Source organism: Gobius niger (assembly GCF_951799975.1).
Source record: "Gobius niger genome assembly, chromosome: 21".
Taxonomy (NCBI): domain Eukaryota; kingdom Metazoa; phylum Chordata; class Actinopteri; order Gobiiformes; family Gobiidae; genus Gobius; species Gobius niger.
Window position 1 is genome coordinate 12,772,042 of NC_136872.1, and position 26,748 is coordinate 12,798,789.

Sequence of the window (26,748 nt, forward strand, 5' to 3'; positions counted from 1 at the left end):
CACCCTATTAGAACATGTCTGATGAGATCCTGCATACTTATCTGGTATAACATACAATTTACACAGTAAAGAAGAGAATTATGTTAATCGCACACGCTAGTTGTGCGATTAACATAATACGATCCAGTCAGATGAGTTCAGAGTCCAGTCTTTTCCTCCAATGACAACCAACATGAGGACAACTGATGAAAACTAATTCAAAAATCATTATGCGGAACTGAATTACATGTGTAGAGGTGCTTTAGTACTGTAAATACCTCTACAAACATTTTCCCTGACATTACAGATGTGAACTGCACCAGAAAACAGTTGGCAAAACATCTTACTCGCTCATAATTTCTCAGATGCTAATGCTAAATTAGCATAAATGCCCATTCTCAATAAAAATATGACTGAAGCTTCTGACACCATTCATCAGTAATAACACAGATGTTCTTTTACTGGCACTAAAATGGCCTATAAAGCCCATATCTGTGTTCTCAGATGGTGATTTAAAATGCCTCGGCTCCAAACAAGAAGGATTTACAAGACGTGTGTTCCTTTCATGAAAGCCAAATATGAAAGTTTACCTCATATTTTGTCAGCTTTTTGATGTGTTTTGGAAAGCTGCTGTGAACGCTGCCTAAATGCCACTTAAAAGTGTGAGAGAATAAACAAGACGTCACCTGTGTCATGAGAGTAGCAGTGTCTGGCATCCCGTACTTGGAGTGGAAGCCCTGTTTTGGCTAATGAAGGCATAAGTAAAGAGTTTGACAGCCCTATACTCCAGCGTGAGGGGCGGCGGTGCGCAGACAGGAAAAACGAAAGTGCTTTGAGCCTCATTCTGTGGTAAATAGCCCCCTCTTCACGCCGGCTCTTTTAACTTGTGATTGCTTTTCTGTTCGTCGCCGCCGCCGCTGCCACAAATGATTCCTCAAACCACTATTTCCTGCTTCATCTCTTCACAGATAAGACTGCTCTTCCTCTCATGTGCCTCTTCACCTCTCGATTGGCCTACTCAACCTGCGCTGTCTTTAAGCAGGGCTAAATATAATGCAGGTGGAGAGGAGTGCAGCAGACTGAGGGCTGAGGGCTTGTGTGTTCCTGGTCAAATATTCCACAGCGTGTCGGAGGTGGTGATGCCGGTGGGCTGCAGTTTACACGAGTGCATAGGAGAGCACTTCCCAACAAGTGTTTGCTCCTTTAGCAGCTGATTTATGACGAAAAAGGGTCCGTTTGCTTTGTCTGAGTGGATGTTGTGATAAGTGTACATGCTTTACTGTACAATATTATGCGTAAATTTAAAGCAGAACACGGTAGGTGTCGTAGCATGTTGCATTTTTCACAAAGGGATATTACATTCTGCCACAACTCAAAGACACAATGGAGACTTGGCTGTAAACACTGCTAAAGTGGCGCTAGCCCGCAGTTAGCTTTGTCCGTTAGCCTGTGAGCTTCTTCTTCGTGATTCTATTAGTGTGTATTGTGCCTGCGACCCGGAGGCAGGGACGTTGAAAGGATGGTTTTCTGGACAGAGACACCAGGAGGAGATGAAAGACGCCCCAATCATCCCATTACATACATAACATTTGTATTTCCCCCAGAGGGACTATGGAAAGGATTTATTAAGGTAAACAAGTTACTTAGTTCTGCTTTAATCTGCTTTGTTAAAGGGGGGGTATTATGCAAAATCGACTTTTTCAAGCTTTACATCATGTTATCATGTCATTCTCTCATTAAAAACATGCCTGAAGTGTTGCCTTGGCACATTCACATATTTTTGAGTAATCTGTAAAAACTCTGATGGCGGCCATTTTAGGGATAGGTTTGCCTGAGTCCTCCTTGGAACGCCCCCACCTCCTGGAGACGCCTCCGAGCTTTCGTCACCAGCCGAGTAACCAACCACTGCTCCTCAGCAGAACCCCCTCCCCACTGATGCCACAGACAGTGTGTGGAGGGGGCGTGTCGGAAAGGGTCAGAGGTTCTTAAAGAGACAGAGGCCTATTTCAAGACATTCGCTACGGCCATTTTGAGAGAGCAATTTTATAGGCAGTTATTCTAATTTACTGCATTTACAGACCAACAGAAGGTTTCGTCATCATTGTAGTGTGCTATAGACTGGTGCTATGTGATTGAAAAAAGCATAATACCCCCTCTTTAACAGTTGAAAACTTGATTCCTTCAATCATTTACAAACTGCATATTATAGAGAAAAGTTCAAATGTAATGTTAGACAGAAGATGGCGGAATTAATATCAAATACCGATGACCCACTGACCATAGACCCACTGGTATTTCAGAGAGCATAAGAAACCACGGAGCTAAGTTTTGTTTGAAGTTCAGAACTCATCCTACCTGACGATAATGCTCTCATAAGGTTGTATAAATAGGTGTACTTCGAGCTTATTATTAGAAATTAGTTGCTCTCCTGCAATTACCACTTTCAAAGCTGTACATGACAGAGTGTTACGGAGAAAATATCAAACATTCAGTTGTCGTTGTAAACATTATTCAGTTAACACTTTTATGCAGACTGTCGCACTTGCAGAACAGCTCTGTAGCGTAGATTTTCAAAGCTACTAATTAAAGTATGTGACCTTAAACGCTGACGTTGTTGTGCAAAACAGTTGGCGGCTTACCGAATCCACTAAAGATCGTGGCCATGGCTTGGTTCTTGGCCATGTCGATTAGCCCTCTGCCCAGACAGAAATGGGGGAAGATGAGCAGCACCTGCTTCAGTATGTCGTTGACGTGGCTGATGTCCTGTTGAAGGGACGCACAAACACAGACCAATTAGAAATGAGCCGTGACCGGGAATTGGCCATCAGATGCCTAATATGTCGCATCTGGGTTCAGCGGGGCCCGGGCCAAAGAAAGAGATGAGGTGGTTTGAGATGAGGTGATGGAAGTGCATTGTCAGTAACAGTAAACAGCAAAGATTCTGGCTGAAGTGGAGTGAGGGAGGCTTCATCGGCAACACACAGTTTTTAACAACAGGCTGGGCTAAGAGCAAATAGTAGTTGAGCTGCCGATACTAAGGGAGTCATTTACGCATTGTTTAACCTCCTACTCCCCCGCCTGAACCGAGCACATTTTCTCAAGATGATCGGAACTTTGTTATCACGTTGTTGTCACGTTGTTGTCATGTTGTTGTCACGTTGTTGTCATGTTGTTGTCACGTTGTTGTCATGTCGTTTGTTTGTTTATTAGATCCCCATTAGCTACTCAATTAAAGGGATACAGTGTTAAAATGTGAAAATGATGTGTTTTCCTCCCCCTACATGTTCCAGCCATGTCTTAATGTGTAGAATGAGCTCAGACCTGTTCACCACAACTGCCTCTAAAATCCTGCGCTGTCGCTCAAAAAGGTGTTAATTCGTGCCGTCGTGCATGAGCTTAAAATAGAACCTGCAGTTGCGCGTAAGACCTGAGGTGGCAGTGGCGGGTATAAAAATGACCAACTTGCATCTAGTCCCTTTGACCTCTTACTCCCCCGTCTGAACCGAGCACATTTTCTCCAATTTGGTTTACCCAAATATAAAAGCTTCTCGACTGGAGAGCAACATTGTAATGTCAAAAAAATTTTTTCACTTTGTTGTCACGTTGTTTGTTTATTTACATCCCCATTAGCTACTCAATTAAGCCATAACTATTCTTTCTGGGGCCATGTTTTTGATGCGTTTTTGTCTTTTTTGTTTTTGTTGGGGTTTTTTGTCACATTTTCGCCACATTTTTTGTTGCATTTTTGTCACTTTCTTGTCAAGTTTTTCATCCTCGTCGCTTTTTCAAGAAGCTTTTGGGTAAAGCCAAACTGGAGAAAATGTGCTCAGTTCAGGTGGGGGTTAAGAGGTTAAATCCCACAGCATCCTCCCATTCACATATCAGATTTGGGCCTAAACCTTTCATATGGGCAAATTCAAATGCTAAGGTGCAACACGGCCACAAATAGCTACAGTATATGCTATTTACCAGCTTACACCTGTCTTGACAAATGACTCCAGTGCTTTACTTGTGTAAACCTTGACAAACAAATCATGACTTGAAAGTAGCTTCCACTAATAACTAACATTGCCAAAAAAAAAAAAAAAATGAGGGTGTGAAGTATAAAACATTCAACTCCCATACAACGTTTGCAACATAACTTTTTTTCTCATTAGCTTCGTCAAAATATGCCAAACTTACTGCATCCAGGTAGACCTAGCTATTTTTGTCGAATGCTGCGGTGCATTTTACTTCTTGTTTATGTTTGATTTTGAAAGGCACTCTGGAGAAACCCGGCTAAACAGATGTTCATTTTTAGGATTTCAAGGAGCACCTAGGGAGGAGAGGAAACACTGCCTAGAGAAAGAACTGTGTCTACAAGCTCTGTGTGTTTCTGAATACCACAGCATTTTTACAAGAATCACATAAAAAGACTAGTCTTATCTCGACAGGATACTTTTTGGCTACATTCTTCCTCGTGGATTGTTCGTGTCGTCTCACTTCCATCTCCCCGAGGCTGCACAAAAGTGATTTTTAATTAATAAGACAATGCAGGCGACTGGCGCAGGTTCGAAGTAAGTAAGTACAGTACACGGTGATAGAAGTGGAGAAAAGGATTCAAAATATTGCTACACTTGGTTCAAAAAGCAAGTTCATGTTTTATGCATGGGGGCTCATTGCAGCAGTCTTCAAAGCATCCACAGTGAAGGACTGCGAATTCACAATCGTATCTTTTTTCGGGCAGAGATTAGTAAATAGCTGGCGCATGTTGTCAAAAATGTAAGAATTTTGTGATGAAACCTATTATCGTCGCAGATATCATTCACGCTTGAGTGTAATTGTTGCCGTGTGATTTGCCGGAGCGGAGCCGCAGCCAGATGCTCCTGTCTGTCATCAGATGTTTTTGTCAAATAATTGTGACTAAATGTTGGCACAAAAAAAAGGAAAAAAAAAAAAAAGATAAGAGACAAACAGAAACAGGTAGAGGGAGGGGAAAGGCATTCAAAAAGGTGTTATGTTTAAAATCAAACATGGGACGCTAGTGTGAAGGAGTTGCCCTGTTTTCTCGTGCGCAGGACAAGCAAACAAAAAGATATGAATATAATAAGCAAATCAACCAATACAGAGATAAAGAAACCATATTTGTGCCTTAAATCATAAGAAAATGTTCCTTTTACTCTGCAGAAACTGTCCCAAAGTCTGAGGCACTCTGATGAGACTCTCAAAATCCCCCAATGTGTTTTGACCAGTTAAATGGTACACGAGTTTGCTTGGTAGTCTGCCGATTTTTTTCTCAATCAATACAGTGGGAAGAAAAAGCAAGAAAAAGCACATTTCTGTCTAAATTGGTCACTAAATGTGGTCTAATCTTTCTTAAAATCATAAGAATGAATAAACAGTGTCTGCTTAAACTAATACCACTACTATTATATTCAACTTCGGTTTGTGAAAGAGCTCTTGGATGCTCCACTATAAACATACTGTGGACTATATACCTACAGTTGAATATTTTGGGAGGAACACACAACGTCATGTGTGGAGGACAAATGGAACAGCACATCAACATCAAAACCCTATCCCCACAGTGAAGTATGGTACAGGGAAAATCATGGTGCGGGGCTGTTTTGTTGCCTTAGGGCCTTGACAACATGCTGTCATCAATTTTATTTTATTTTCCTAAGAAACTTTGCAGAAACAACTTAGACATTCACAACAGCATGGAATAAGTACGTGAAACCTTGTATTAAATATCTGGCTGATCCTTCTTTTGATCAGGATGAATCTTAGACCATCCCTCTTTACAAAACTGCTGCAGTTCAGTGAGATTAAGGCGGTGTACTTACTTATTCCACACTGTCCTGTGAATGTTTACAAATTATGGCCAATAAAAATATGCTTAAATGTAAATGTTTGGGTGGCATTAGTTTAAGCAGACACTGTTTACTCATTCTTATGTTTTTAATAAAGATCAGACCACATTTTAAGACCAATTTAGGCAGATTTAGGTGTACTTACTTTTTCTTCCCACTGTAGATGGACTTTCTAATACTCGTCTTGTACATCATGTGGGTCTGACATTTTTAAGGGAATGGGCAATAATTTCAGTATTTTTGGAATACTTTTGATCATTGTAGTGTATAATTAGATTCCTCAAAATCATCTTGGGGATATACATATGCTTGAGGGCCAGTTATATCCTCCCCTTGTGTTTTGGGTGAGTAGTTTCGGAAAGCTTTGGTGAGCTATTTCCTTTTGATTAGAAAACAATGACATAAATTCCTATCGCTCAAATGGGATGAAAGGTTTCATGAGAATATTCAAAACAAGTCTTTTCATTTTTGTGCAGTTACTTTCCAGACCATTAGACTGAAGCGATGCATTTCCACGCCAACTTTATTACCTCTTTAGGTATGAGAGAAAACGTGTAACACAGATGTTTTTGTCCAATGTGACTAAACGCTGGCACAAAAAAAAAAAGATGAGAAAAGAGAGGAGGGAAAGGCAGTGGGTAAGCTGTCTTCGGTACATCTCTGTAATATTAAAGATCAAACATGGACGCTGGCATATGGAGGATGATTTTGCACTTGAGTAGGTGGTGGACACTGGCGTCCTGTTCTCTCGGGCGCAGATAGGATGAAAAGGCTTCATTGATCAAGATGTCAGAGGGAACCTTCAGATGTCCGCAAATGTGTTCGACAATAATTCATCACAGCTTTTATCTGCATTTACACGTTTTCCCCCGGACCAAAGGCACACCGACATGGAATTGCATAACTAAAAAAAAAAACACACACACAAAAATAAACAAAAACAAACAAAAAATCTGTAAAATTCTGTTAAAGTGTCATAAGGCAATAACCTAACAATAATGTAAAAATGTGCTTCTTGTATAATGGTCGAAACGAAATGGAAAACAATAGCATTGACCTTGGCTCTAAAAAGCCAGTGCCTGCAGCGGAAACAGCCGCAGACCTCATTTGTGATCGATCTGTAAAATAAGGCTTCTCTCTCGAGTGGGTGTTCATCAGGCAGATCTAAGGGACTCTTAGTTGCAGGGCCATGATGAAAAGCTGGACAATTTCCCCCCTTATGTTTGCGCTCCCCGCCCATAAATCATTCTCAAATGCCTGTGAAGGTGGTGTGCCGTGCGCGTGGTGCTTATCTGACCCATATCGCTGGCTGCGCTTATTCCCAGCGCGGGGCTTCATTCATAACGCCTGGAATCACAATGAGGGAGCAGACACTGGTATTGTCCAGGAGCCATGTTAGATATGCAGCGTGGATCTGTTTCACGTCGAAGCACTTTGCCTTTACAATGAAAGAGGACACAAAAGCAGCAAGTTTGTGAAGGTTCACGGCAACCACAAAAGCTACCGGTACTACAGCTACAGCCACTACATTTTCAACTCTTCTCGAATGAACGTGATATCGTAGGATTACCGACACATATTCAAGCGAAACTTTTAAGAATCGCACCCAAAGAGTACATCCTCTTCGTGTTTCCTGTACCTGGTTACAATGCCAGGCTGGCGGGTGTAATCTCACGGATCTATATTGCCTGTGGTTATCTGAGAGTGGCACGTGGAGGGGTATTGACCCAGACAGGGCTTTGAGGCAGAAGGGGATTGATGTAGTCTGCTGGGAGCTGGACCGTCCTGAGGGGAACACACTCTCGGCGCTCGGAAGCCAGACGAAAGTGGGGCACAAAGTCTGCACCGCACCACTTTTACTCTTTCCGGAGACAATGCAGTGTGCCAAAATGTATTCGCAATTTATTACACGGAAAAAGACACAGCAGTTTTTCTTGCTCGCTGATGTATTGGTTATAGGTTTTACTGGGGAGAAGTAGGAACCGAGGTGCAAAATGAGTTTTACATGCTGAACAGCTTGCGTACCATTTAAAGGGCTCATTGGTATGGATGTTATTCCAGTGAACACATGAGGGAATACAGTTTGAGTGCCAAGTTGGTTGGTGGTCAGGTAAAAGTAAAACACTATCACAACTTTGCATCCGCCATTGCTTAGTTTGTGTTTTCGTAAGTCACACAACCCCACACAGCACATAATACGACGCAGTAAAAATAGCAAGGACTTTCTCTTTTTAAATAGGACATGCTGGGACATCGTCACATCTCCGTGACAGATTGCGGAAAGTTGGTCGATATATTCCTTCTGTATCTCAGAGCTTTACCATTTGGCATGAGGCCCTGATTGATGTGGACCCACTGAGTTCGGTATCAGCAGTGGGATCGAGTCAGATTAGGGGCATTATCCGGGACGGTCGCCTCAGTCAAGTCACAGAGCGGCCTGAGATGAACTCCCTATCTCCCGCTAATGCTTTGGACCAGAAATATGTAAGAAGTTAGTCAATAAAGCACATTCATATAGCGACAATACATCTCGGGGATTTTTGAAAGCTAATATGCTCCGAGCCAGAAAAAAATGAACTATGGCTGTGACTGAGCGTGGGATCTAATGGCCTTCAGGGGGGGACACAGATTGGATAGCGTGGCTTCTAATGTATGGAAGGATACAGTCAGCTATACAGTATGCTGAGTTCAGATTTGGACGCATTGGAGAAAGAGCTTGCACGCAAACTGAAGAATAAACAATTGGCCAATAATTTTCTCTCCAACACAAACAAGCCAATATTTGTATGACTTATTTGCTGAATGCAGCAGGTACAAGAGTCTTTGCTAATAGTGTGTACACAAGTACTCCGTGTGGTGGCCATCTGGCATTTCATGATTAAATTGAACATAAATATCGATGGAGGGGAGGAAAGAAGCTTCTATGGACAAGTGGAATCCACACCGGCGATGACGTTTGGTTTAACGTTTGCAGAATTGATGTGGCGGTCTATGCAGAATGGTGTTTCACAAAGATAAAGCCTATATTCTGTAGCTCATCTAAGGAAGTACAAACTAATAATCAGTTCCAAACAAGTCTTACTTATTTACCAAAGTTGCCATTGGTCACCAGTGCTGGCGCTCCTAAGCCTTGACAAATAAAGCTACATCAAGAATGACTTAAAGCATAGGCAGATCAGTGGACTCCATCTGGCTACTGAAGGAAAGCTCCTGCACTTGTACTTTGTCTCCTCCTTGAGTGCACGACTGACGGCTCAAGACGCTGACCGACTGCACCGGGCTCTCTGTAGCGACGCGGGCACATGTTGCTGGTTCACCTCGTGGCAGCGGGGGGAAACAGAGTGTGTCGGGACAGACTGAAAAGTGAGTCAGCAAGCGGACTGTCACATCAGAGCGCCGGGACACCCTGGAATGGCACTTCAGATGTAGCAGCAGCTTGTTTCGGACGGCTTCAAACGTCCAGTCCGCTCAAGTGCAATCACTGATCAGTGCCAAGATAATACAACTGAATACTGGTTATGCCACCTCCATGTCATTGTAATTGGAGCTCTTTTTTGTCAGTGTTGCACTCCTAAAAACAAGGAAACAGCCAAAGCATACTGTACTTTCCGGACTATAAGTCGCATTTTTTTCATAAATTGACTGGGGGTGCGACTTAAAATCAGGTGCGACTTAAATATCAAACTATGTAATTTCACATTTTTGTTACTTTCACACTGACAGCTGCCAGAGGGCGCTCTAGGCTTGTGTACTAGTATCTGCAACTCCTGTACCACTGAAGATTCAAATAACGGGAATCGAGCACAAAGGAAAGTTTAGAGTGAGTGAGACACTTGTGAGGGACTGGTGAAAAGCGGAGGAAACAAAAACAGCTAATCGTGTGCTAAAAGCTAGATGGTCACAGTTAGAGGGATGAGTTCGCAAAAAAATGAGTTCGGGAGAGGCTTGTCAACGGTGCAGTTACACCTTCATGCCTAGGTAGTTGCCAAGGCTGTTGCGACTTATACTCCGGAGCGACTTATACCTGTTTTTTTCTTCCTCATTATGCATTTTTTGGCTGGTGCGACTTGTACTCCGGAGCGACTTATAGTCTGGAAAATAAGTCACACACAGAATGGGGCAAATGGAGCAAAAGTAAGAGACAGTTATTATCATTATTATTACAATAGTTTCCATCTTAAGGGTTCAATACTGCAGCACATTTTCCCACTTTTTAGAACATAAAAAGCTTTAAATCCAAATGAAAAGCCCACTGAGTGACAGTCAACAGCTCTGTCCCAGCCTCCCTCTCCACGCTAAGCTCTCCATTCCTTATTTAGCTCCCTTTTTGGTGTCTTTGTCTTTTGATTCCCTCGAGACCCGAAGCAGCTCGCAGTTTTAAAATGAACACTTGCTGAAAGATGGATGAGGGAAAGTTCTCCCAAGACCCAATTCTCCCGAAAAGTGATTAAACATTAAGGGGAATCGAGAAATTTACCGCTTCTGAGAAATCCTTCAGAGAATAAAGGAAATAGATTGCAAATTACACCAGGTGGGCACATAATCCATCCATTTATGACTGCCGTTCTTTTTCTTACACAACACTCTTTGCCTGTTCATTTGAGTTATTAGCCGTTCCCTGCAATAAAGTTGCCAGATACAAAAGCACTACGGGGAGCGCTTTGAAATCTTCATATAGGTATAATGTAGTATAGTTCAGTCTGAAAGTGGGCACGGCTGTCACTCACTTCATTGTCCAACAGCTCCAGGACGAAAGTGGCCACGCTGCCGTTGATGCCGATGAAGAGGTTGACGCAGGTCAGCACCACGTAGGCTGTGCTGGGGACGCTGAAGACGAAGGAGGCGGGGTACATCATGGGAGTAATGGCCCACCTATGAAGGAATATGCACAAGTACTGTATTATGAATGCAGAGCTAATGCATCTTTAGTCTCATTTGCATTATTTACAACCTTTTCATTTCCTAGAAGATTTTACATTTTAGATGTGATTTTCAATATTTTGACATCACTTGACAACACAGTAATCACATGGCGGAAGGAAAGGCATTTACTTGTATCTAAAAAAAGTTATAACATGGCGCGCCAATAAGAGCATTTTGGTCCAAAGGATGTTCCAACTTATCTCGCCTAAAACATTTTCCTCATGGAGACATTGTAATAATCCAGAAATGAAAATGAGCTGGTAAACGTTTGCACAACAACGGCAAAACAAAAAGTGAGCGGCGTGTACTCCAGCAGCTCTGAGCGTGTTTGTTTTTCTGAGTGAGCAGCATGTGAGCAGCAGCAGCAGCAGCATGGGAGATTTTGTATTTCTATTTAAAAAAAAAAAAAACTATTCACAATATGGAAGACAGATGTGCACTATAACATCATGAACACTTTTAAAAAAACATGATTCACGTGAGAGAGCTGTGCTTTTCCTGGGTATGTAGGTGCACAGAGGTTTCCAGAGCAAGGCAGGGCAGAACAGGATTCCTCAGACATGAATGCGTGAATCGATCAGACACCCACTCCAGGTACTATACAGGAAAACCACTCTTGCCAGCTTAAAAGCTCACAAAAGTTAATTTAACATAATATGTCCCATAATAACAAGTGACGTCCGCTAATCCCTGATTGTTTTATTTCACTGACAATCTGTGCGCGTTCAAACTGCTCCAATTGCTCCATTACCAGACTAACATCCCTGCGTGGAATGGACAGGGAACAGTATGGCAGAAGTCAGGCAACGGAATTGCGTGGTCTCTGCTAATTCAATGCGTGGCATGACCTAAAAAAGATAACCTCCCACCCACATTTGCACTAGATCTTAAAGTGGCTTTTAACAGTATTGCTGCATACAACCCTTAGCCCTCCTAAAACCGGTGGTCACAATATTAAAATCAATGTTTGCGGCTTGTGCGCAATCAATTTGGCTGCACTTAGGTTTACTCAAGTGATTTTGGTGTTGCTAATGGCGACAGCAGGGCAATAATAAATTGAAAACATGCATGTGTAAAAAAATAACGAACACGCCAATGATACAGGATGCGGTTTACTTACCCGTAGAAAATGAGGAGCAAAATTAACGCAGGCAGGTTGGGAGGGGAGACGTACGCTTTCGTTTGGAAGCAGAGGAAGATTATAATGACGATGAGGCATGGAACAATGTAGTTGCACTGTAAAAAAAAAAAGACACAAAGAAGGATCAGCTATGCAGTAGGTGACACATTAGAACAAAATGTGTCGTGTGGGGATCCTTCTGGTCCTCCTGTAGGCTTAATAGTTAGTAATATAAGTTGAGACCATTTACAATTTAATAGTATTCAGTAGGGCTGTGCAATTAATCGAAATTTGATTACAATTTCGATTATTACACTAAACGATTACAAAATTAGCATAATCGGAAAAAAAAGATATATAAAAAAGAAATAATAATATATGTTTTTTTTATTTATTTAAGAATTGTTTTTTTTTTTTTTGCAACGCACACTTGCATTATTTCATGGCGCTGGGATTATTTTCCCTTCGCATTTCACGTGCCATGGCTCATGCTTTTGCCTCACATAAAAACAAACAGTGCTGTGTGATGATGTCATCAGGCCACGCTGCTCAGTTTTCTTGTGCAGGTGTGAGGGCTGACCAGCAGGGGGCAGGTGTGAAAAAGAGACCTCTCCTTAATCGAGGCGTACTTGAAATCATTTGTACTTTTACGACTGTTCAGGAAACAGAAAATATTCAGTAGTTTTTTTTAATTATTAAATATATAAATAAAATAAAGACTTTTTAAAAAAAAAGGCGATTATTATTTTTTCAATAATCGAGCAGCCCTAGTATTCAGCCAAAATAGTTAAGGTTCAACATGTTTAGATTTTCTGTTTAGATATTTAAAACTGTAGATTGAACAAGAACCAAACCTGTGAGTTTCAGTCACATGACGTTTTCCTATTATGCGTGATACAGATGTTTACTTACCCTTCAAAGTAAACATTCAAGCAGCTTTCGACCTGCATTATACTAAACACTATTGTCTATGGCTGCAGGGTAAAATCATTACGTTTGCTTCTTGAGTGTGTTTGTTTTGCACACAGAGACACCTTTACCCACCATAATGATGAGCACCATGGTGCTGCTTTTTGACTGAAAGAAGCTGATGAAATGTTTACTTCCATTACGCCGGAGGGGAATGACCTATAAGCCGGTTGAGCACCACCAGCCAGGGGATAGGTGGTGCCGATAATTATGCCATGGCCAACACCTACTGATTTTTTTTCCAGGCATCCTCAGTCTCAAAGCTGCATGGCCTATTACAGTAAAACGAGATTTTTACACATAGCCTCGGGGATGAAAAAAAAAAAAAAACAGTGGGGATAAATGATCAAACAAGGATCTTATAAGGTTTTTGGTGCTGGGGTTTACCATGTCCCAGGCGAAGTTGGCGAGCCAGTAGATGGTAGGGTTGACCCCGCTGACGAACTGCAGGTGCTTGGCTTTGGAGACGCGCTCCTGGATGAGGAACAGGACGAAACTGGCCGGGATGAAGGACATGGCGAAGATGACGCAGATGGATACCACGACATCGTTGGCCGTGGCCGCCCTGGGAATCAGACGGATTTTTAAACACATTTTATTTGCTCTAATAGGCATACTGTGTACTTTTTATTTACTCCATCATTAATAAAAATAGACACGATTATTTGGATGTAGCTGAAACCGAATCAAGGCATACATTTGAGTGTCTCCTCTTGCATGTAATCAAGCTAAATATAAACAAACAGCTGAATAAGACAGCCCATGAAACTCCCTCCTCAAACACTAAAACACTGCTCCTCGCAGCACTTTTTAGACAAATCTACCCGTATGAAAGGCAATAAGGAGATTTAGCTCAAATGAAATCTTAAACGAAATGGTCTCCTGCTTTCAATGAACCTGATTAAACTTCCTGGGTAATATTCACTTCATTCACATTTATTTCTAAGGGAATACTGCCACCGCTTCATTTTCCAATTCAGTGCGCCCCAGTCACTGCCAGTGTGTACCAAAGGATTCGCATTAAGTTGTTTAAGAAGTAGTGATAATTTTCAAAGTGACACTAGTGAGCAAAATACTAGGTAAGGACATGCGGGTGCTGGAAATTAATATGCAACTTTTTCTTTTCTTGTGCTTTGGGGAAAGGGTGTAAATGCCCTTTGCCCAACTCTGCTTGTGGGGATACAAAACAACTTGGATTTGTCTTTGGTGAGAAATTGTTCAAAGTCAGGAATGCTTAATTAGTGACAGACAGCGCAGAGGCGTATCCTTTAACCCCCATCGCCGTCCAATGCCCAAGATAATGTGCAGAAGATGCCCCGCAGTGTCATTAGCATGTTAAATAAGTTACAGTGCGAGGCGAGGCTGGTTTGTATCCGTGAGTGGCAACCAGGCGCAATTAGGAGACAAAAATTAACTCGCCGTGCTTTACACAGTGGGAGGGTGTTTCAGCGGGGTTCGAGGACTGCGTGGGCTTGTAGGGCAAAGGACAAACTCGCAAAGATTTAACCCCGAATGTCTGAAGATAATTAGTGTAAATTATAGGCTAAACGGTGAGCTAATTAGCATTTATAAAAGAGCAAGAGCAATGACAAGACAGACACATGCACGTTGTTTCAAACTTTAAGACTTCATACAAGGCTTAAAGAAACTACTGAATGATTATATTAGAGGAAAAGGCCACCGCTTTTCCATACTGAGATATGTTCTTACCTGACCTTGTTGATACGTACCTGTCTGGTCTTTGTGTGTGCCCGTGGAAGAGTGTGGTAGCTTCCATCTTCACCCCTATTTGGAGCCATAGGACTACACTGGGAGAGGCTAAACGCTAACAACATCTTTGGTTGTTTTCCGTGACTGAGTGCACGCACAAAGACCAGCCAGGTACGGATCAACTCGTCTAAGCTCAGGCAAGAACATGTCTCAGTATATAAAAATGGTGGCCCGTTCCTTTAAAAGGACTATATGGAGTTTAAAAATCTTATGTATTTTCCTCCCCCTACATGTTCCAGCAATGTGCGACCTAAGGTGTAGAAAAAGCTCAGACCTGTTCACCACAATTGCCTCTAAAATCCTGCACTGTCACTCAAAAAGGTGTCACTTCGGGTCCGAATTGCCTCATGAAAGGGGTTTAATATAGAAGCTGCAGTTACACGTATGACCTGAGGTGGCAGTAGTGAGTATAAAATGGCTAATTTGCACCTAGCCACTTTAACAACATTCAGTTCAGGATCGTGCAAAAGTTATTCAAGTTTACATTTCTCTTTTTGTTTTGGTTCCTGGGGCAGTCTATGAATAAAAAATAGTTGACGGCAACAAAAACAATGCCGACAGCTGTTAACATTTCTTCAACAAAGATCAAGGTCAGCATTATTGTAGAGCTCAACTTGTTTGGATTAAATGAAGAGAAATGTCCAAAATATATGCACAATTTGAATGCGGGTAGAGGGAGGAGGAACGGAGGGCAGAGTTCAGCTTTATGGCAACCCATGAAACTGCAAGTAATGTTAACTCAAACAGCTTGACAAATGTGCCCTTAAAGTCATGATTTATCTAACAGACAAATACACCAATGAGCAAAACATGTCTTTTTGTATCAACACCACTTTCTTTGGCAGACGACTTTATTTTCCCTCAGTATGTTTTCCAGAAGTAAGACAATTTTCAAGACTGATTACGGCTAAATTATCCCTCAAATTCACCAGAGTGGAATGAGCACGGGTTTTTTTCGTCAGCTGCCAAGCTGACATATCGTGACAATCAAGACGCAATACAGACATCTGCATAATCAAATGGTGCCAAAGTCTGACATTTGAGAAGATGACATGAAAATTGGGAAGCGCTAAAACATTGCATGTACTAATTGGGGAAAGGGAGTAAACACAAAACTTCCCGGTGCTTTTCTGTTATTCGAGAGGCGGGCCGAGGAGCGGGTTGCAATTTCAGAGCCAAAAAAAGCCCCCAAAAAAGAAAACTGTAAAGGAAACAAGCCGTTCGTAGCGATTCGTGTGATCGATGGGACTGCGCTGGCAATTATGACAAACACCTCCACTAATTCTCCCCGTGACATTAACAAAGTGTCACCAAGTAAAATACTCAAAATGTGCCACTCGATGAAAATCACTTACGCTTAAAGAAAGTACGGGACAAAGAAGAAGTTGAATGAAAGTTATATTAATTAAGTTGAAATGGCTTCCCTAAAATATGCACTGAATCAAGTAATCATCAGATCTGCTGTAATTACTGGATTTTCACATTTTATTCTTAATTCCAAGTACAAAATAAGTCAAAATTAATGTCTCAAAGCCCACCATTAGCTCTGATTTGGTCGGACAGATGAATGCAATGGCAGTGTTAGTAGTGAAGCTTAGTAGACAGAAACTATGCTAAATATGCTAAATATTGAAAAGGGATGAGCTGTGGGGGAACTACCTGCTCTGGAGAACTGAGCTAATGCTGAGACCAAGTAAAAGCTAATCAAGGTATTTTCCTGACTATAAGTCACACTTTTTTTTCATAGTGTGGCTGTCTTATACTCCGGAGCGACTAATATGTGATTTTTTTATTTATTTGGAGTAAGCGAGAAAGCAGAGGTTACTCTTACTGCAATGAAGTAAACAAAAAAAGCTAATCACGGACTAAAAACTAGATGGCCAAAGCTAGAGGAACGAGTTTGCAAATGAGAGCTTGAAAAACGTGCTGCCGGGAGAGGCGTGTCAACGGTGCAGTTGCCAAGGCGATTGATTTGGAGTGTTTGGTATGTTCCTATAGTTATCTGAACTGTTTATGTGACGTGCACATACCAGACACCTATTTAGTTCATTGGTTATGCTTCATGTGCTAGGTTAGCATACCGTACGCGTCTTCTTCTTCTTCTTCTTATACTCCCGAGCAACTTATAGTCTGGGAAATACAGTAATGATAAATGTATGATTTATTCTGGAATAATTCTCTTCCTCTTGAGAGAGGAGGTTTGAAGCAGCTGGACCTTATCTCTCCTACGCCGTCAACACTTTCCCTTCAAGGCCAAGCCATGGAGCTAAACCAGATAAGCACTGAGCTCTCTGGGTCATATTTTGCAAAGCACTGACTTTCAGGATTGTAAACCACTGCACACACAAACCCCGTCCCAGTCATTCGGCGTCAGCCTCAACACGTTTCCTCAGCCCCACCCCCAGGTAAATGGCCGGTCGTCCTTCTTGTCCCCAAGAAAAAATTCCTACACTGTTTACTGTGTATTTCCCATGTCTTATGCTTTGCCTAATTTCGCATAATATCTTCTTGAATAAATATGCCTTTCCTTGCCTTCCTCAGGAGTTGGCAGATATTGAATGTATATATTGATGTAAGATATTGTTAATAAATAAGTGTTAAAATCGCAATTCACCTTTTAACGTTATTGCAGCTTCATCACATTTAGTTCTCGACAAATGATCACCATAACTAATGTCCGCACTTCCTAAGTTTGAAGTATCTGGCTCCTAATCTCAAAAGCAGTCCACGCAGAAGATAGATCCATATGTTATGAGGCAGTATGTTGTGATTTAGCACGTCGTTAATCTCCGACTCTCGTGGGGAGCTGTTCTCTTTCTGAGCCCTGGGATAAGGAAGAAGTAAAAAAAAAAAAGCTATATCCTCCACAGTGGCTCCCAGGGGACCCGAAATCTGTGCATACTCAAACAAATCCCCCATCTATCTATCTGTCTCATATGCTAGCCTTTTTTTTATTGTCTCGCAGTCATCTGGTCCCTGCTCATTGTTCCGACTTCATTGTTCTGTCCTTGCTTGGCGAACAATCAGTCTTCCTCCTTTGCATAAATCTGTATTGTAAAAAATGTGCTGAATGCATATTTCTCATTTTAAAGGCCACAGTCGCCTTGTTTTTGAGAGCCAGATTACAACAAGACACAAAAGACAGGAAATGAGCCCAGGATGATAAAATATCCAAGAAAGGGCTCGGATTTTGGTAAGGTGCTGGATATGAACTCAGTGCTGAATAGTCGTATTAAACACATAGGATGACTTTTTTTTTTGCTTTTTTTTTTTAGGGGTAAACGCTGTCATATTGAAACAAGAAGAAGTCGGGAGGTCCAAGTCCAAATTAAAATGTGTTTGTTTTATTGTTGTTTGACAGGATGACTCGCGGGTAAAGACATGGGACATCAGTGTCAGGTAGGGTGACCATACGTCCCGAAATTGAGGCTTTTGTCCCAAAACCCTAGATTCCGGTTTGTCGGGAAATGATCCTGGATCAGCAGCAGTATCTGCATGATTAAAGCCAGACAAGCACCAAACGCCACTGTTAGGACAGGTTATTATTGTCATAGAGACCGGCAGAGCACACATGGGTGTACGGTGACGCACTCCGGTCTGCAAGGCTGCAGACGCGCCGGCACGGGTCATTTCTGGTCTGGAATTGTGACTGACACAGGGATCGCTGTAAACTTTGAGAACAAAGACGAGAGCTGCAGTACAGAGAGAACACCAAATGTGCCCTGTCCCGAATATCAGACCATGTCATGTGGCCAACCAACCAAACAAACACAAATGTAAGAATAGTTAAAGGGGCTAGACGCAAGTTAGCCATTTTATACTCACTACTGCCACCTCAGGTCATACGTGTAACTGCACCTTCTATATTAAGCTTGTGCATGACGGCACTTCGGACCCGAAGTAACACCGTTTTTAGTGACAGTGCAGGATTTTAGAGGCAGTTGTGGTGAACAGGTCTGGGCTCATTCGACACATTAGGACATTGTTGGAACATGTAGGGGGAGGAAAATACTTAATTTTAAAATGTTTAAACTCTGTACTGTATAGTCCCTTTAACACTATACAGAGATAACTATCAAACACAAAAGGGGACAACAGAGGGAAAGTGCAGGGGGAGGCATGACCAAAACTTAAAGACCACTTATAAGAACTATCGTGTTTTTAATGCACCAAAAGAGAGTTCTGGGAGAGCCTCTCAAGGCACTGACAATATTTCAGTATTTCTGGGGTAGTTAAACAGGTACTTCATCTCTGTTGTGTGAAATTCTATTTCTCGAAAATCAGAGAATAGCCAGAGAATATGCATGATGGCTGGATTTTGCCCCCGGACCTGACATTGCCTGCCCCTGGCTAGTGGTTGAACTTACAAACGGTACATAGACTTGGCCAGTATTGCCTCATGGGTTTCTTTTGGGGTTCTTTTAGCAGATTTATCAAATTGTCTTCCCCATGCAAATAAGAACTTGAAAATGACATGCTACACATTATGTAGCAGAACTAATATACAAAAGAAGCCTCCTTTCCTGTTTTCTCACACATAAACGTACTCCCACTGAACCATTATCCCGGCGTTTTCAAAAACTCGTACTCACATTGCCACGAAGTTGAGCTGCTCCTTGGTCAGGTTCAGGGGGTGGCTGGACACTGAGATCCCGTAGCTGCGGGGGTCCTGTCCTGCTGGCAGATTGCCCCTCAGGATGGCGTTGTTGGCCACATTTAAAAAGGACACCACGCCGTGCCAGGCCAAGTTATAGAACCACACCTGCCGAGGGTCACAGCACATATTGCCGTGTGAAAAACATACCACGTGATTCCCCTTAGCAACCAACATAAATATATCCACTATGACACATCCTCTTTCGAATATTTACAGATAATTTACACCTTACTGCCGTCGACAAAAGGTGGCTTTCTTTTCGAAGTTTACTCAGCAATTAGAGCTGACCCCGCCGTGCCCCCGTTTTTCAAAGCACCACTCTGTGACAACTGGTGTCATCCCAGTTTGAGATGTTTGTTTCTTTATTTGGCTCTGAGCGCGAGATAACAAACGGCGGACGCAGGTGGCAAAAAGGGTTCAAAGCCACATAATTGCTAGTGTCTGCCTGGTGTGTTGTGATAGCTGGCTTGATGTAATCAGGTGTTGTTAAAGGCTCTAAAGAGCGCCGTGCAGCCAATAGTGCCCAGTGAATGGATGCTACAAAGCCGGCGACAAACAGGTTTTTCCCCGGTGCAGAGAGACGCGCTGCAATTTTGAGCTGGTCCGTGTTAAAAAATAACTGCATGTGATACGTCTATGTATTAAAAATAAGGCTTGCTTTTATCTTTAAAGATCAAACGACACTAAATGATTTCATAGAATCAACCTTTCTCCCTAGTTTTATACGAGAAACTGTAAAATCCAACATCTCCGTTTGAAGACATAAACGTTCTCAAAATGGATGCAATTTTGGTGACTTCTACATATGTCCAAAGTGCGGCCCGGGGGCCAAATGCGGCCATCAGACCAATTTTTGGTGGCCCTCTGCCTTTTTGCTGAATCGGGACACATCATCAGAGATAGTCCTTTATATTTGAAATGTAATCATTGTACACAATTCTAACCTGACAACTAACCTTTTACTGTGAAACAGAGCTGGCATGAAGGTTTTGAGCATAAATAAAGGTGTGGGGCACAATTTAAACCTCTGCTAGTCAAAGGTTTTGCGGCACTAACTACCGATCTATGGCCCTTCACCCTGTGTACGCTTCAGTATGCGGCCCCCCATGAAAAAAGTTTGGACACCCCTGCTCTAGGTAATCTGGGTTGCGTTCATGTGTGAAATTCTTGGTGGTAACTATGGAACTGTCAAAATGCAGATTTTGAAGTCTTGTTTTTTGGTTAGCCTCTTACCCCCTGCCTTAACCAAGTGTATTTTCTCCAGTTCAGCTTTACCCAAATCGACTGGAGCTTACAGCAGCGGCACGTTAGCGCAGCGCTGTTCTCCCCGTATCTGTGTAGGTTTCCTCCGGGCTTCTCTGGTTTCCCCTACCACTAAAAACATGTACAATAGGCCAGGATGAATGAGAGTGTGTTTGAGAGAGAGCGCATGGGGTGGGAACATGCATGAGACCCATATATGTTCATCAACATACACTGTCTGTTTCGCCTCCATCCTTTTTGTGTATTTGCTTGTGTGGCCAAAACTGTCCTTTCGCTCCATGGAAATCTGGCTGTGCGAGCTCTGGCCTGCGATTGGAGGACCGGATTCAAGCTCGGTTCTGGTTGGCTGCGCGTCCCTGGTCCTGATTGGTGCGGCATCTCAACACCTGGCCCACTCAACCACCTGCTGCAGCCTCACATGTGTGTTTTCTTCTGTGTCACTTGTTGTGTAGGCCTTTATGTGACACTCGTGCTTTGAGACACGAGTTTTTGTCTTAGTAACTTTGCCTTGGTTCACTTTTGTACATATTGTAAATAGCCTTTGTTTGGGTTATTTTTTGTTATAAATCTTTTGTCAAGTTTACCCTTTACATCCCTTTTATTAAATTACAACTTTATTTATCCATTTTACATCTTGGTTTTTGTTACTTCCTTTAACCTAGCGGAGCCGGGTTGTAGCACTGTCCCATCAAATAAACCAATAAATAAATTTGAAAGCTAAGAACTACAAAGCTGATCCTAACCTTTTTGTTGCCGCATTTTTGTCATGTTTTTGTCATGGGTTTTTTGCTTTTTTGACATGGTTTTGCCACATTTGTGTTACTTTTTTGTGGCTTTAAAACAAAAATGTTGTGTTTTCGTCATGTGTTCATCACCTTTTTGTCTCTATTTTGTTGTATTGCTGGGTTGCAGGTGACATCACAGCATTCTAAAGGCCTATACTATTATATAGAGGAACAATTATTCTGTTTTTGTTTTTGTTTTTTCTGTTAGCTATAATGTAATGCTGTTAATAGGAAAAACTGGCTCCTGCCCCCCTCTGGGTCTGATGACATCATCATATTCTACAACCTGCAACCCAGCAATAATTATAGCTTTTCTGGCACGTTTTTGCCGCTAATCTATTGCTTTTTTGTCGCTCTTTTGTTGTCTTTTTGCTTTTTAATAGAAGCTTTAAGATTGAGGTAAATTCATACTTGAGAAAATGTGCTCCGGTTATGAGGTTAATATCTCTTTCATTACTAGAACAATCCACATGAATGGTCACGAAGTTCCGTATACTGTAACTAAGGTCCAGATATGTTCCCATAATTCACTTTGATTGAAAAGGTCTATAATTTCTTTGTTGTGGTTTGTATAATTAGCCTTCATTAGAATGCATTCTCACTTTCTCTCGTGGCAATTAATTCAATAACCAACGGGACTCCCTCCCTCAACCATTATAGTAAAGCCCATAACGTTCCTCCACTGATGAGTCTCTTCATCTTAGCCCATTAAACAACATCCAAAAAGCCCTTTCAACAATTAACAGCAAAAATGACTACAGCTCAGTATTTTCTAAGAACACCAAGCTGCAGTGACAAACACAACTTTTGATTCAATAGGAGACAAAGCCTTTTGTGTGACTGGTGATATCCCATATGTGTCAGATTGAAAGAAAAATAGTATTTTACAGTCTTTCTTTTTAATGTACGGGATCCTTTGAGCGTGTGGTGTCTGGGGCGCGCAGAAGAAAAGGATGAAAGAGAGTGGGGCTCCCCGCTGATAGTGCGACGCTAATTAAGCCGGGATGGTGTTTGAGTGTCAGTCGAACAGAGCGGCTGCGCATCACAGAAAGACACAGCCACACGCCACAGAGATTCACAACAGCTGATATTATTTCCCCCCGCCAGACTGCCTTTTATCTTAAAGTTTCTCAAAGGTGGAGAGCTCGGGGTTTGATTCATAAAAACACAAAAACATTTTGGTTTAATATACATATGTGCCTTTATTGCCAGAAAACTAGGAACACTTTCAATCTTTCAATCTGAAAACTTAATAAAGAAGTTTCTACAAAGTGTGGCAAGTATATATTACTCGCTTCGAAGGCATCAGTCAGAGTATCACCAGAATCTACTTGATTAAGGAAGTCTACACACAGAGAACAGGAAAATGGAACACTGGGGGAAATAATTGTAGCTGACCAAAGTGACATATGGATCTATGCCGGGGTGTCCAAACTACGGCCCACGGGCCAACTGCGGCCCGCGGCCCACTTTTAACTGGCCCACTGCAAATTCGAAAAACATTTTTTTATATACAGTATATAATTTATTATATAAAACATACATGAAAATCCATTAATAGAAGTGTAGCCCTTATTTGAAAACGGATCTTATACCTCCCTTAACTGTGGTGTTGTCGTCTCTTGAGGAATGATTAGGTGCCTTTTTTTCCCCCCCAGTACATGTTTGACACTTTTGTCACCTTTTCATTGCTTTTATTTTTATTTTTTTTGGCATTTTTATTTTTTTTGGCACTCTTTTGTTGACTTTTTGTGGCTTTTCTGTGGCTTTTTTTGTCACTCTTTCGTTGCGTTTTCATCCTCTTTTTTTGTCAAGTTTTTGTCACTGCTTCGTTGCCTTTAGTTAGTTTATTCTTGTTGGTTCTCTTCTGGGGTGTTTTAGTCGCTATTCTGATGCTTTGTTCAACAAGCTTTTAGATATGGGTAATGCCAAACTGGCAAAAATGTGGTCGGTTCAGGTGGGGAGTTAAGAGGTTAAAGGGACTATACGGAGTTTAAAAATGTTAAAATGATGTATTTTCCTCCCCCTACATGTTCCAGCCATGTCCTGATGTGTAGAATGAGCCCAGACCTGTTCACCACAACTGCCTCTAAAATCCTGCACTGTCGCTCAAAGGTGTTAATTCGGCTCCGAAGTGCCGTCATGCATGAGCTTGATATAGAACAGTAACGCGTAAGACCTGCGGTGGCAGTAGTGAGTATAACAATGACCAACTTCCATCTAGTCCCTTTAACAAAGGTTTTGAAAACGAGTAGTAATTGGGATCAGGATCTTTAGTTAAATCCGTTTCATCGCTCATTAACTCGTGACGCCTTCTTGAAAGATATGAAACCACAACAGAAAACATACTGTACATCTGCAAAATATCCATGACAACCACGGCAGAAATAAGATCTCATTATAAACATAATACCATTAGTTTCACAAAGCGTGACACAAAATCATACAAACTCATTATTTTTCTATCAAATACTTACGGTGCAACCTATTTTTTTCATATTACAACTGTTTTTATACCAAGACGGAAGGAATCTCTAATTCAACCTAGTGAGTGAACTCAGAAGTTGAGAATCACAGATCATGAAAGAGCGTGAAGGAGTGCAGTTGAAAGCAAGACAGAGTAATTAATCTTTTCACTGAGTTATATTGGAAATTTTAATAGGTGGGAATTAATTCCAGTCGAAAAAGTTTTCATCCTTGTGCGTATGAGACCGGTTGTGTGCACTTTGCTCCTCCTGTTTTGTTCAGCCTTCCCTAAACCCTCAGACCTAATTGCGCCCCCCTTATTTCTTGATCTGACCGGACACCGTGCCCCCAAAACCCCCTTGAACCCTTACCTTCAGATTGTCCCTGGTCCCAAGCTTCTTCAGCAGAACCTCAGCCCTCTGCAGAATCTCGTGCGTCACATTTTCCTGATAGAAAAAAAAAAAAACGTGTGAGGAAAAACATATTTGGAGAGCTGGAGAGTTAATTGGACACACTTGGAATACCCCCAGCGCTCTTTGAAATGCAAAACATCAAGAAGAAGAGGCCGACAAGAATTAAGACTTTTTGGAGAACATTTGGGTCCACAGAGCCACTTACTTCCCACCGAGTTGGAGGGGAAAGTGTGGCCCTGTTAGCTCCAATCCTTGCCGTTTTTGACATCTCTGTTTAATTCAGCGCTGAGGAATAATTAAAAGCTGAGCAGGGGAGCAGAAACATGGGCCTAAATTTGCAAGTGATGTAGAATATGGCTTAATATATTATGTATCGGTGCATATAAGCACTAATGTATGGCAAATGCCTTACTGTTTTGCACTGTGTGTTATTTGTTTCTATTTATGAACATTATTTTCTTCTTCTGATCGCAATAATACAATACCCACATACAGCAATGTGTCCGTGCTTTCTGATTTCATTTGTCTTATCAAACATGACTTGATTGCCTCCAAATATTGCCGTTTAATGTCTTTGACAACCATTCGTTCAGCAGTCAGCGGCGCTTATTGCAGTGTGCAGCATATGGATAATACTAATGATAAAGCCTAAGGCATCCTCGAGTCTCATTGTACAACATTTCATTATTTCCCAAAAAATCCACAGGCAAGTGAGTTGACAAGTTTCTGAAAGTTCTGCCCAATAGTCGTTACTTAGTCACTGATAGTAAAATACAACCACCCACTCAAACTAGAGGGCGAAGTGTCTCGCCCAAGGACACACTAATCGTCTGCACCAGGATCCGTGGAAGAACGCTTTTTACCAACTTAGCCAGTGCCGGCTACACAGTTATCTTCACTTGCGATAATTTGGGTCATAATGGTCCCATGTTACAGAAAAGGGTTTGTTTTAAAAAGGCAAATAATCCTTCAATACTGGCACAATAATAATAAGAAGAGAGTTTTTCTGCAAATAGCTCCATTAGGGCTGGCCAAATGAATTCATCAAGTGAATTCAAATAATTCATGCTTTTGAAAACAGACGATATGGAAAATGGCTAAATCGTAAAATCGCGTCCGCCGCTCCTTGTCCCCTACACGTGCGGCCAATTTAGCAGCGTTTTAGACGCTCCAAAGCGAAATGACACCAGCGGAGAAGCCAGCAACTTTCTGATGATCTCTGCTGCTTTGCTAAAGCCTCCATGGAGACGTCTGTCAATCACAGCAGAGAGCCATGATGACGATAAAACTAAAACGCTTTTGAAAACGCCATGGCTTATTAACACATTGAGTGCCGCGCTGTTTTGGGGATTTAGCTGTAGAGTGCCAACAATCTGGACCATTTTTCATGATATTTGTAGCACCACAGCGTATTCTATGTTGTAGCTATGGACACATGCTATGGGGGGAGCCTTTAAGCTCTCCTTAGGTGAAAACAGTTTAATTCTACGTGCCTCGGTTCCTGAGAAATCTAAGCTAAACAGAGGCTAGTTTTGTTCAAAATCACAGATTTTTTTGTAGAAACGGAGATATCACGTGTTTTATGAAACACTCTCCTTTCTGATTAACTCCTCTCTCCTCCTCTCATGCACTAACGTTATGAGAAGAGGCAAATGCATAAATATCTCCATTTCAAGTCAGGTTTCAATGCCAACATTGTTGACACGTTTTGAAACACTGCATGATCGCTTTTTGTGGCATGTGCATTTAAACAGCCTGGTTCTCGGACTGAAGACTTTAACAGGATGTTTCTCAGCCGTCCTTGGACCGATTGTAACCATTTAAAAACTAATAGAAATGTTAAAATCTCAACTGTTTCGATCTTTCCAGAGAGCGAGAGAGAAGTGTTGACTTTACAGCTGTTTGCTATGCAACACCACGTCCTCATGGACTAAAAAAGGAAAAGAAAAAAAAAATGAAATGTCCAGATTGTGACTATTAACAAGTTTTTGATCGTCATTTATTTAACTTCTGTTTACAGAGCTAACAAAATCACACATATGGTGAATTGTCTGGTCCAATAAATAAAAGCAATAAATAAATAAAGGGTTATCTTATCTTAATGGGCCTAATTGTATTAATGAGCAGTTTTCTTCATATGAAAGATCAGGAGACTTCTTTAAGTAAAAAGAAAATTTTTATTTTATTTTTCGGCCATATCGCCCAGCCCTAAGTTCCATTGTGGCAACATGACAAGACGAGGAGATCTGAAAGAAGCCAGAGTGGACATTTAAAGCGGCATTGCACTCAGCTCATGCTTTATGTCAAATGAAGCTTGGGATGAAAGTTCGAGATGACAGGCGTGCGATTTTCCCCCAAAGTGTCACGTCAATACCGCACGCTGCTTATGGCCTCCATAAAAAAAAGGAAAAAAAAACCACACTGAGCACATTACGCTTGGGTGATATAAATGCAAATGTGCCTCCTGGTGGCCGCAGCCTTCATCATCACGGGGAGGAAGAAGAGGATTGGGAGGTGGGGGGTTGAAGAGCGGTGACAACAGGAGAAAAGG

At 41.7% G+C, this 26,748-nt stretch overlaps 2 protein-coding genes across 3 annotated transcripts in view; both read right to left on the bottom strand.

The window, feature by feature from the left end:
• caap1 (caspase activity and apoptosis inhibitor 1) overlaps positions 1-26,748 on the bottom strand; it is a 228,911-nt gene that overhangs the window by 97,978 nt on the left and 104,185 nt on the right. The gene's annotated exons all lie outside the window — the stretch shown is intronic.
• LOC306980995 (phospholipid-transporting ATPase ABCA1) overlaps positions 1-26,748 on the bottom strand; it is a gene marked incomplete at its 3' end in the record, with an annotated part of 176,433 nt that overhangs the window by 49,377 nt on the left and 100,308 nt on the right. The window contains exons 34-39 of the mRNA XM_079580541.1: positions 24,156-24,230; positions 19,206-19,375; positions 13,231-13,408; positions 11,875-11,990; positions 10,559-10,703; positions 2,619-2,742 (exon numbers count right to left, since the gene is read on the bottom strand). Coding sequence (XP_079436667.1) covers positions 2,619-2,742; positions 10,559-10,703; positions 11,875-11,990; positions 13,231-13,408; positions 19,206-19,375; positions 24,156-24,230 — 808 coding nt within the window. The remainder of the gene's footprint in view (positions 1-2,618; positions 2,743-10,558; positions 10,704-11,874; positions 11,991-13,230; positions 13,409-19,205; positions 19,376-24,155; positions 24,231-26,748) is intronic.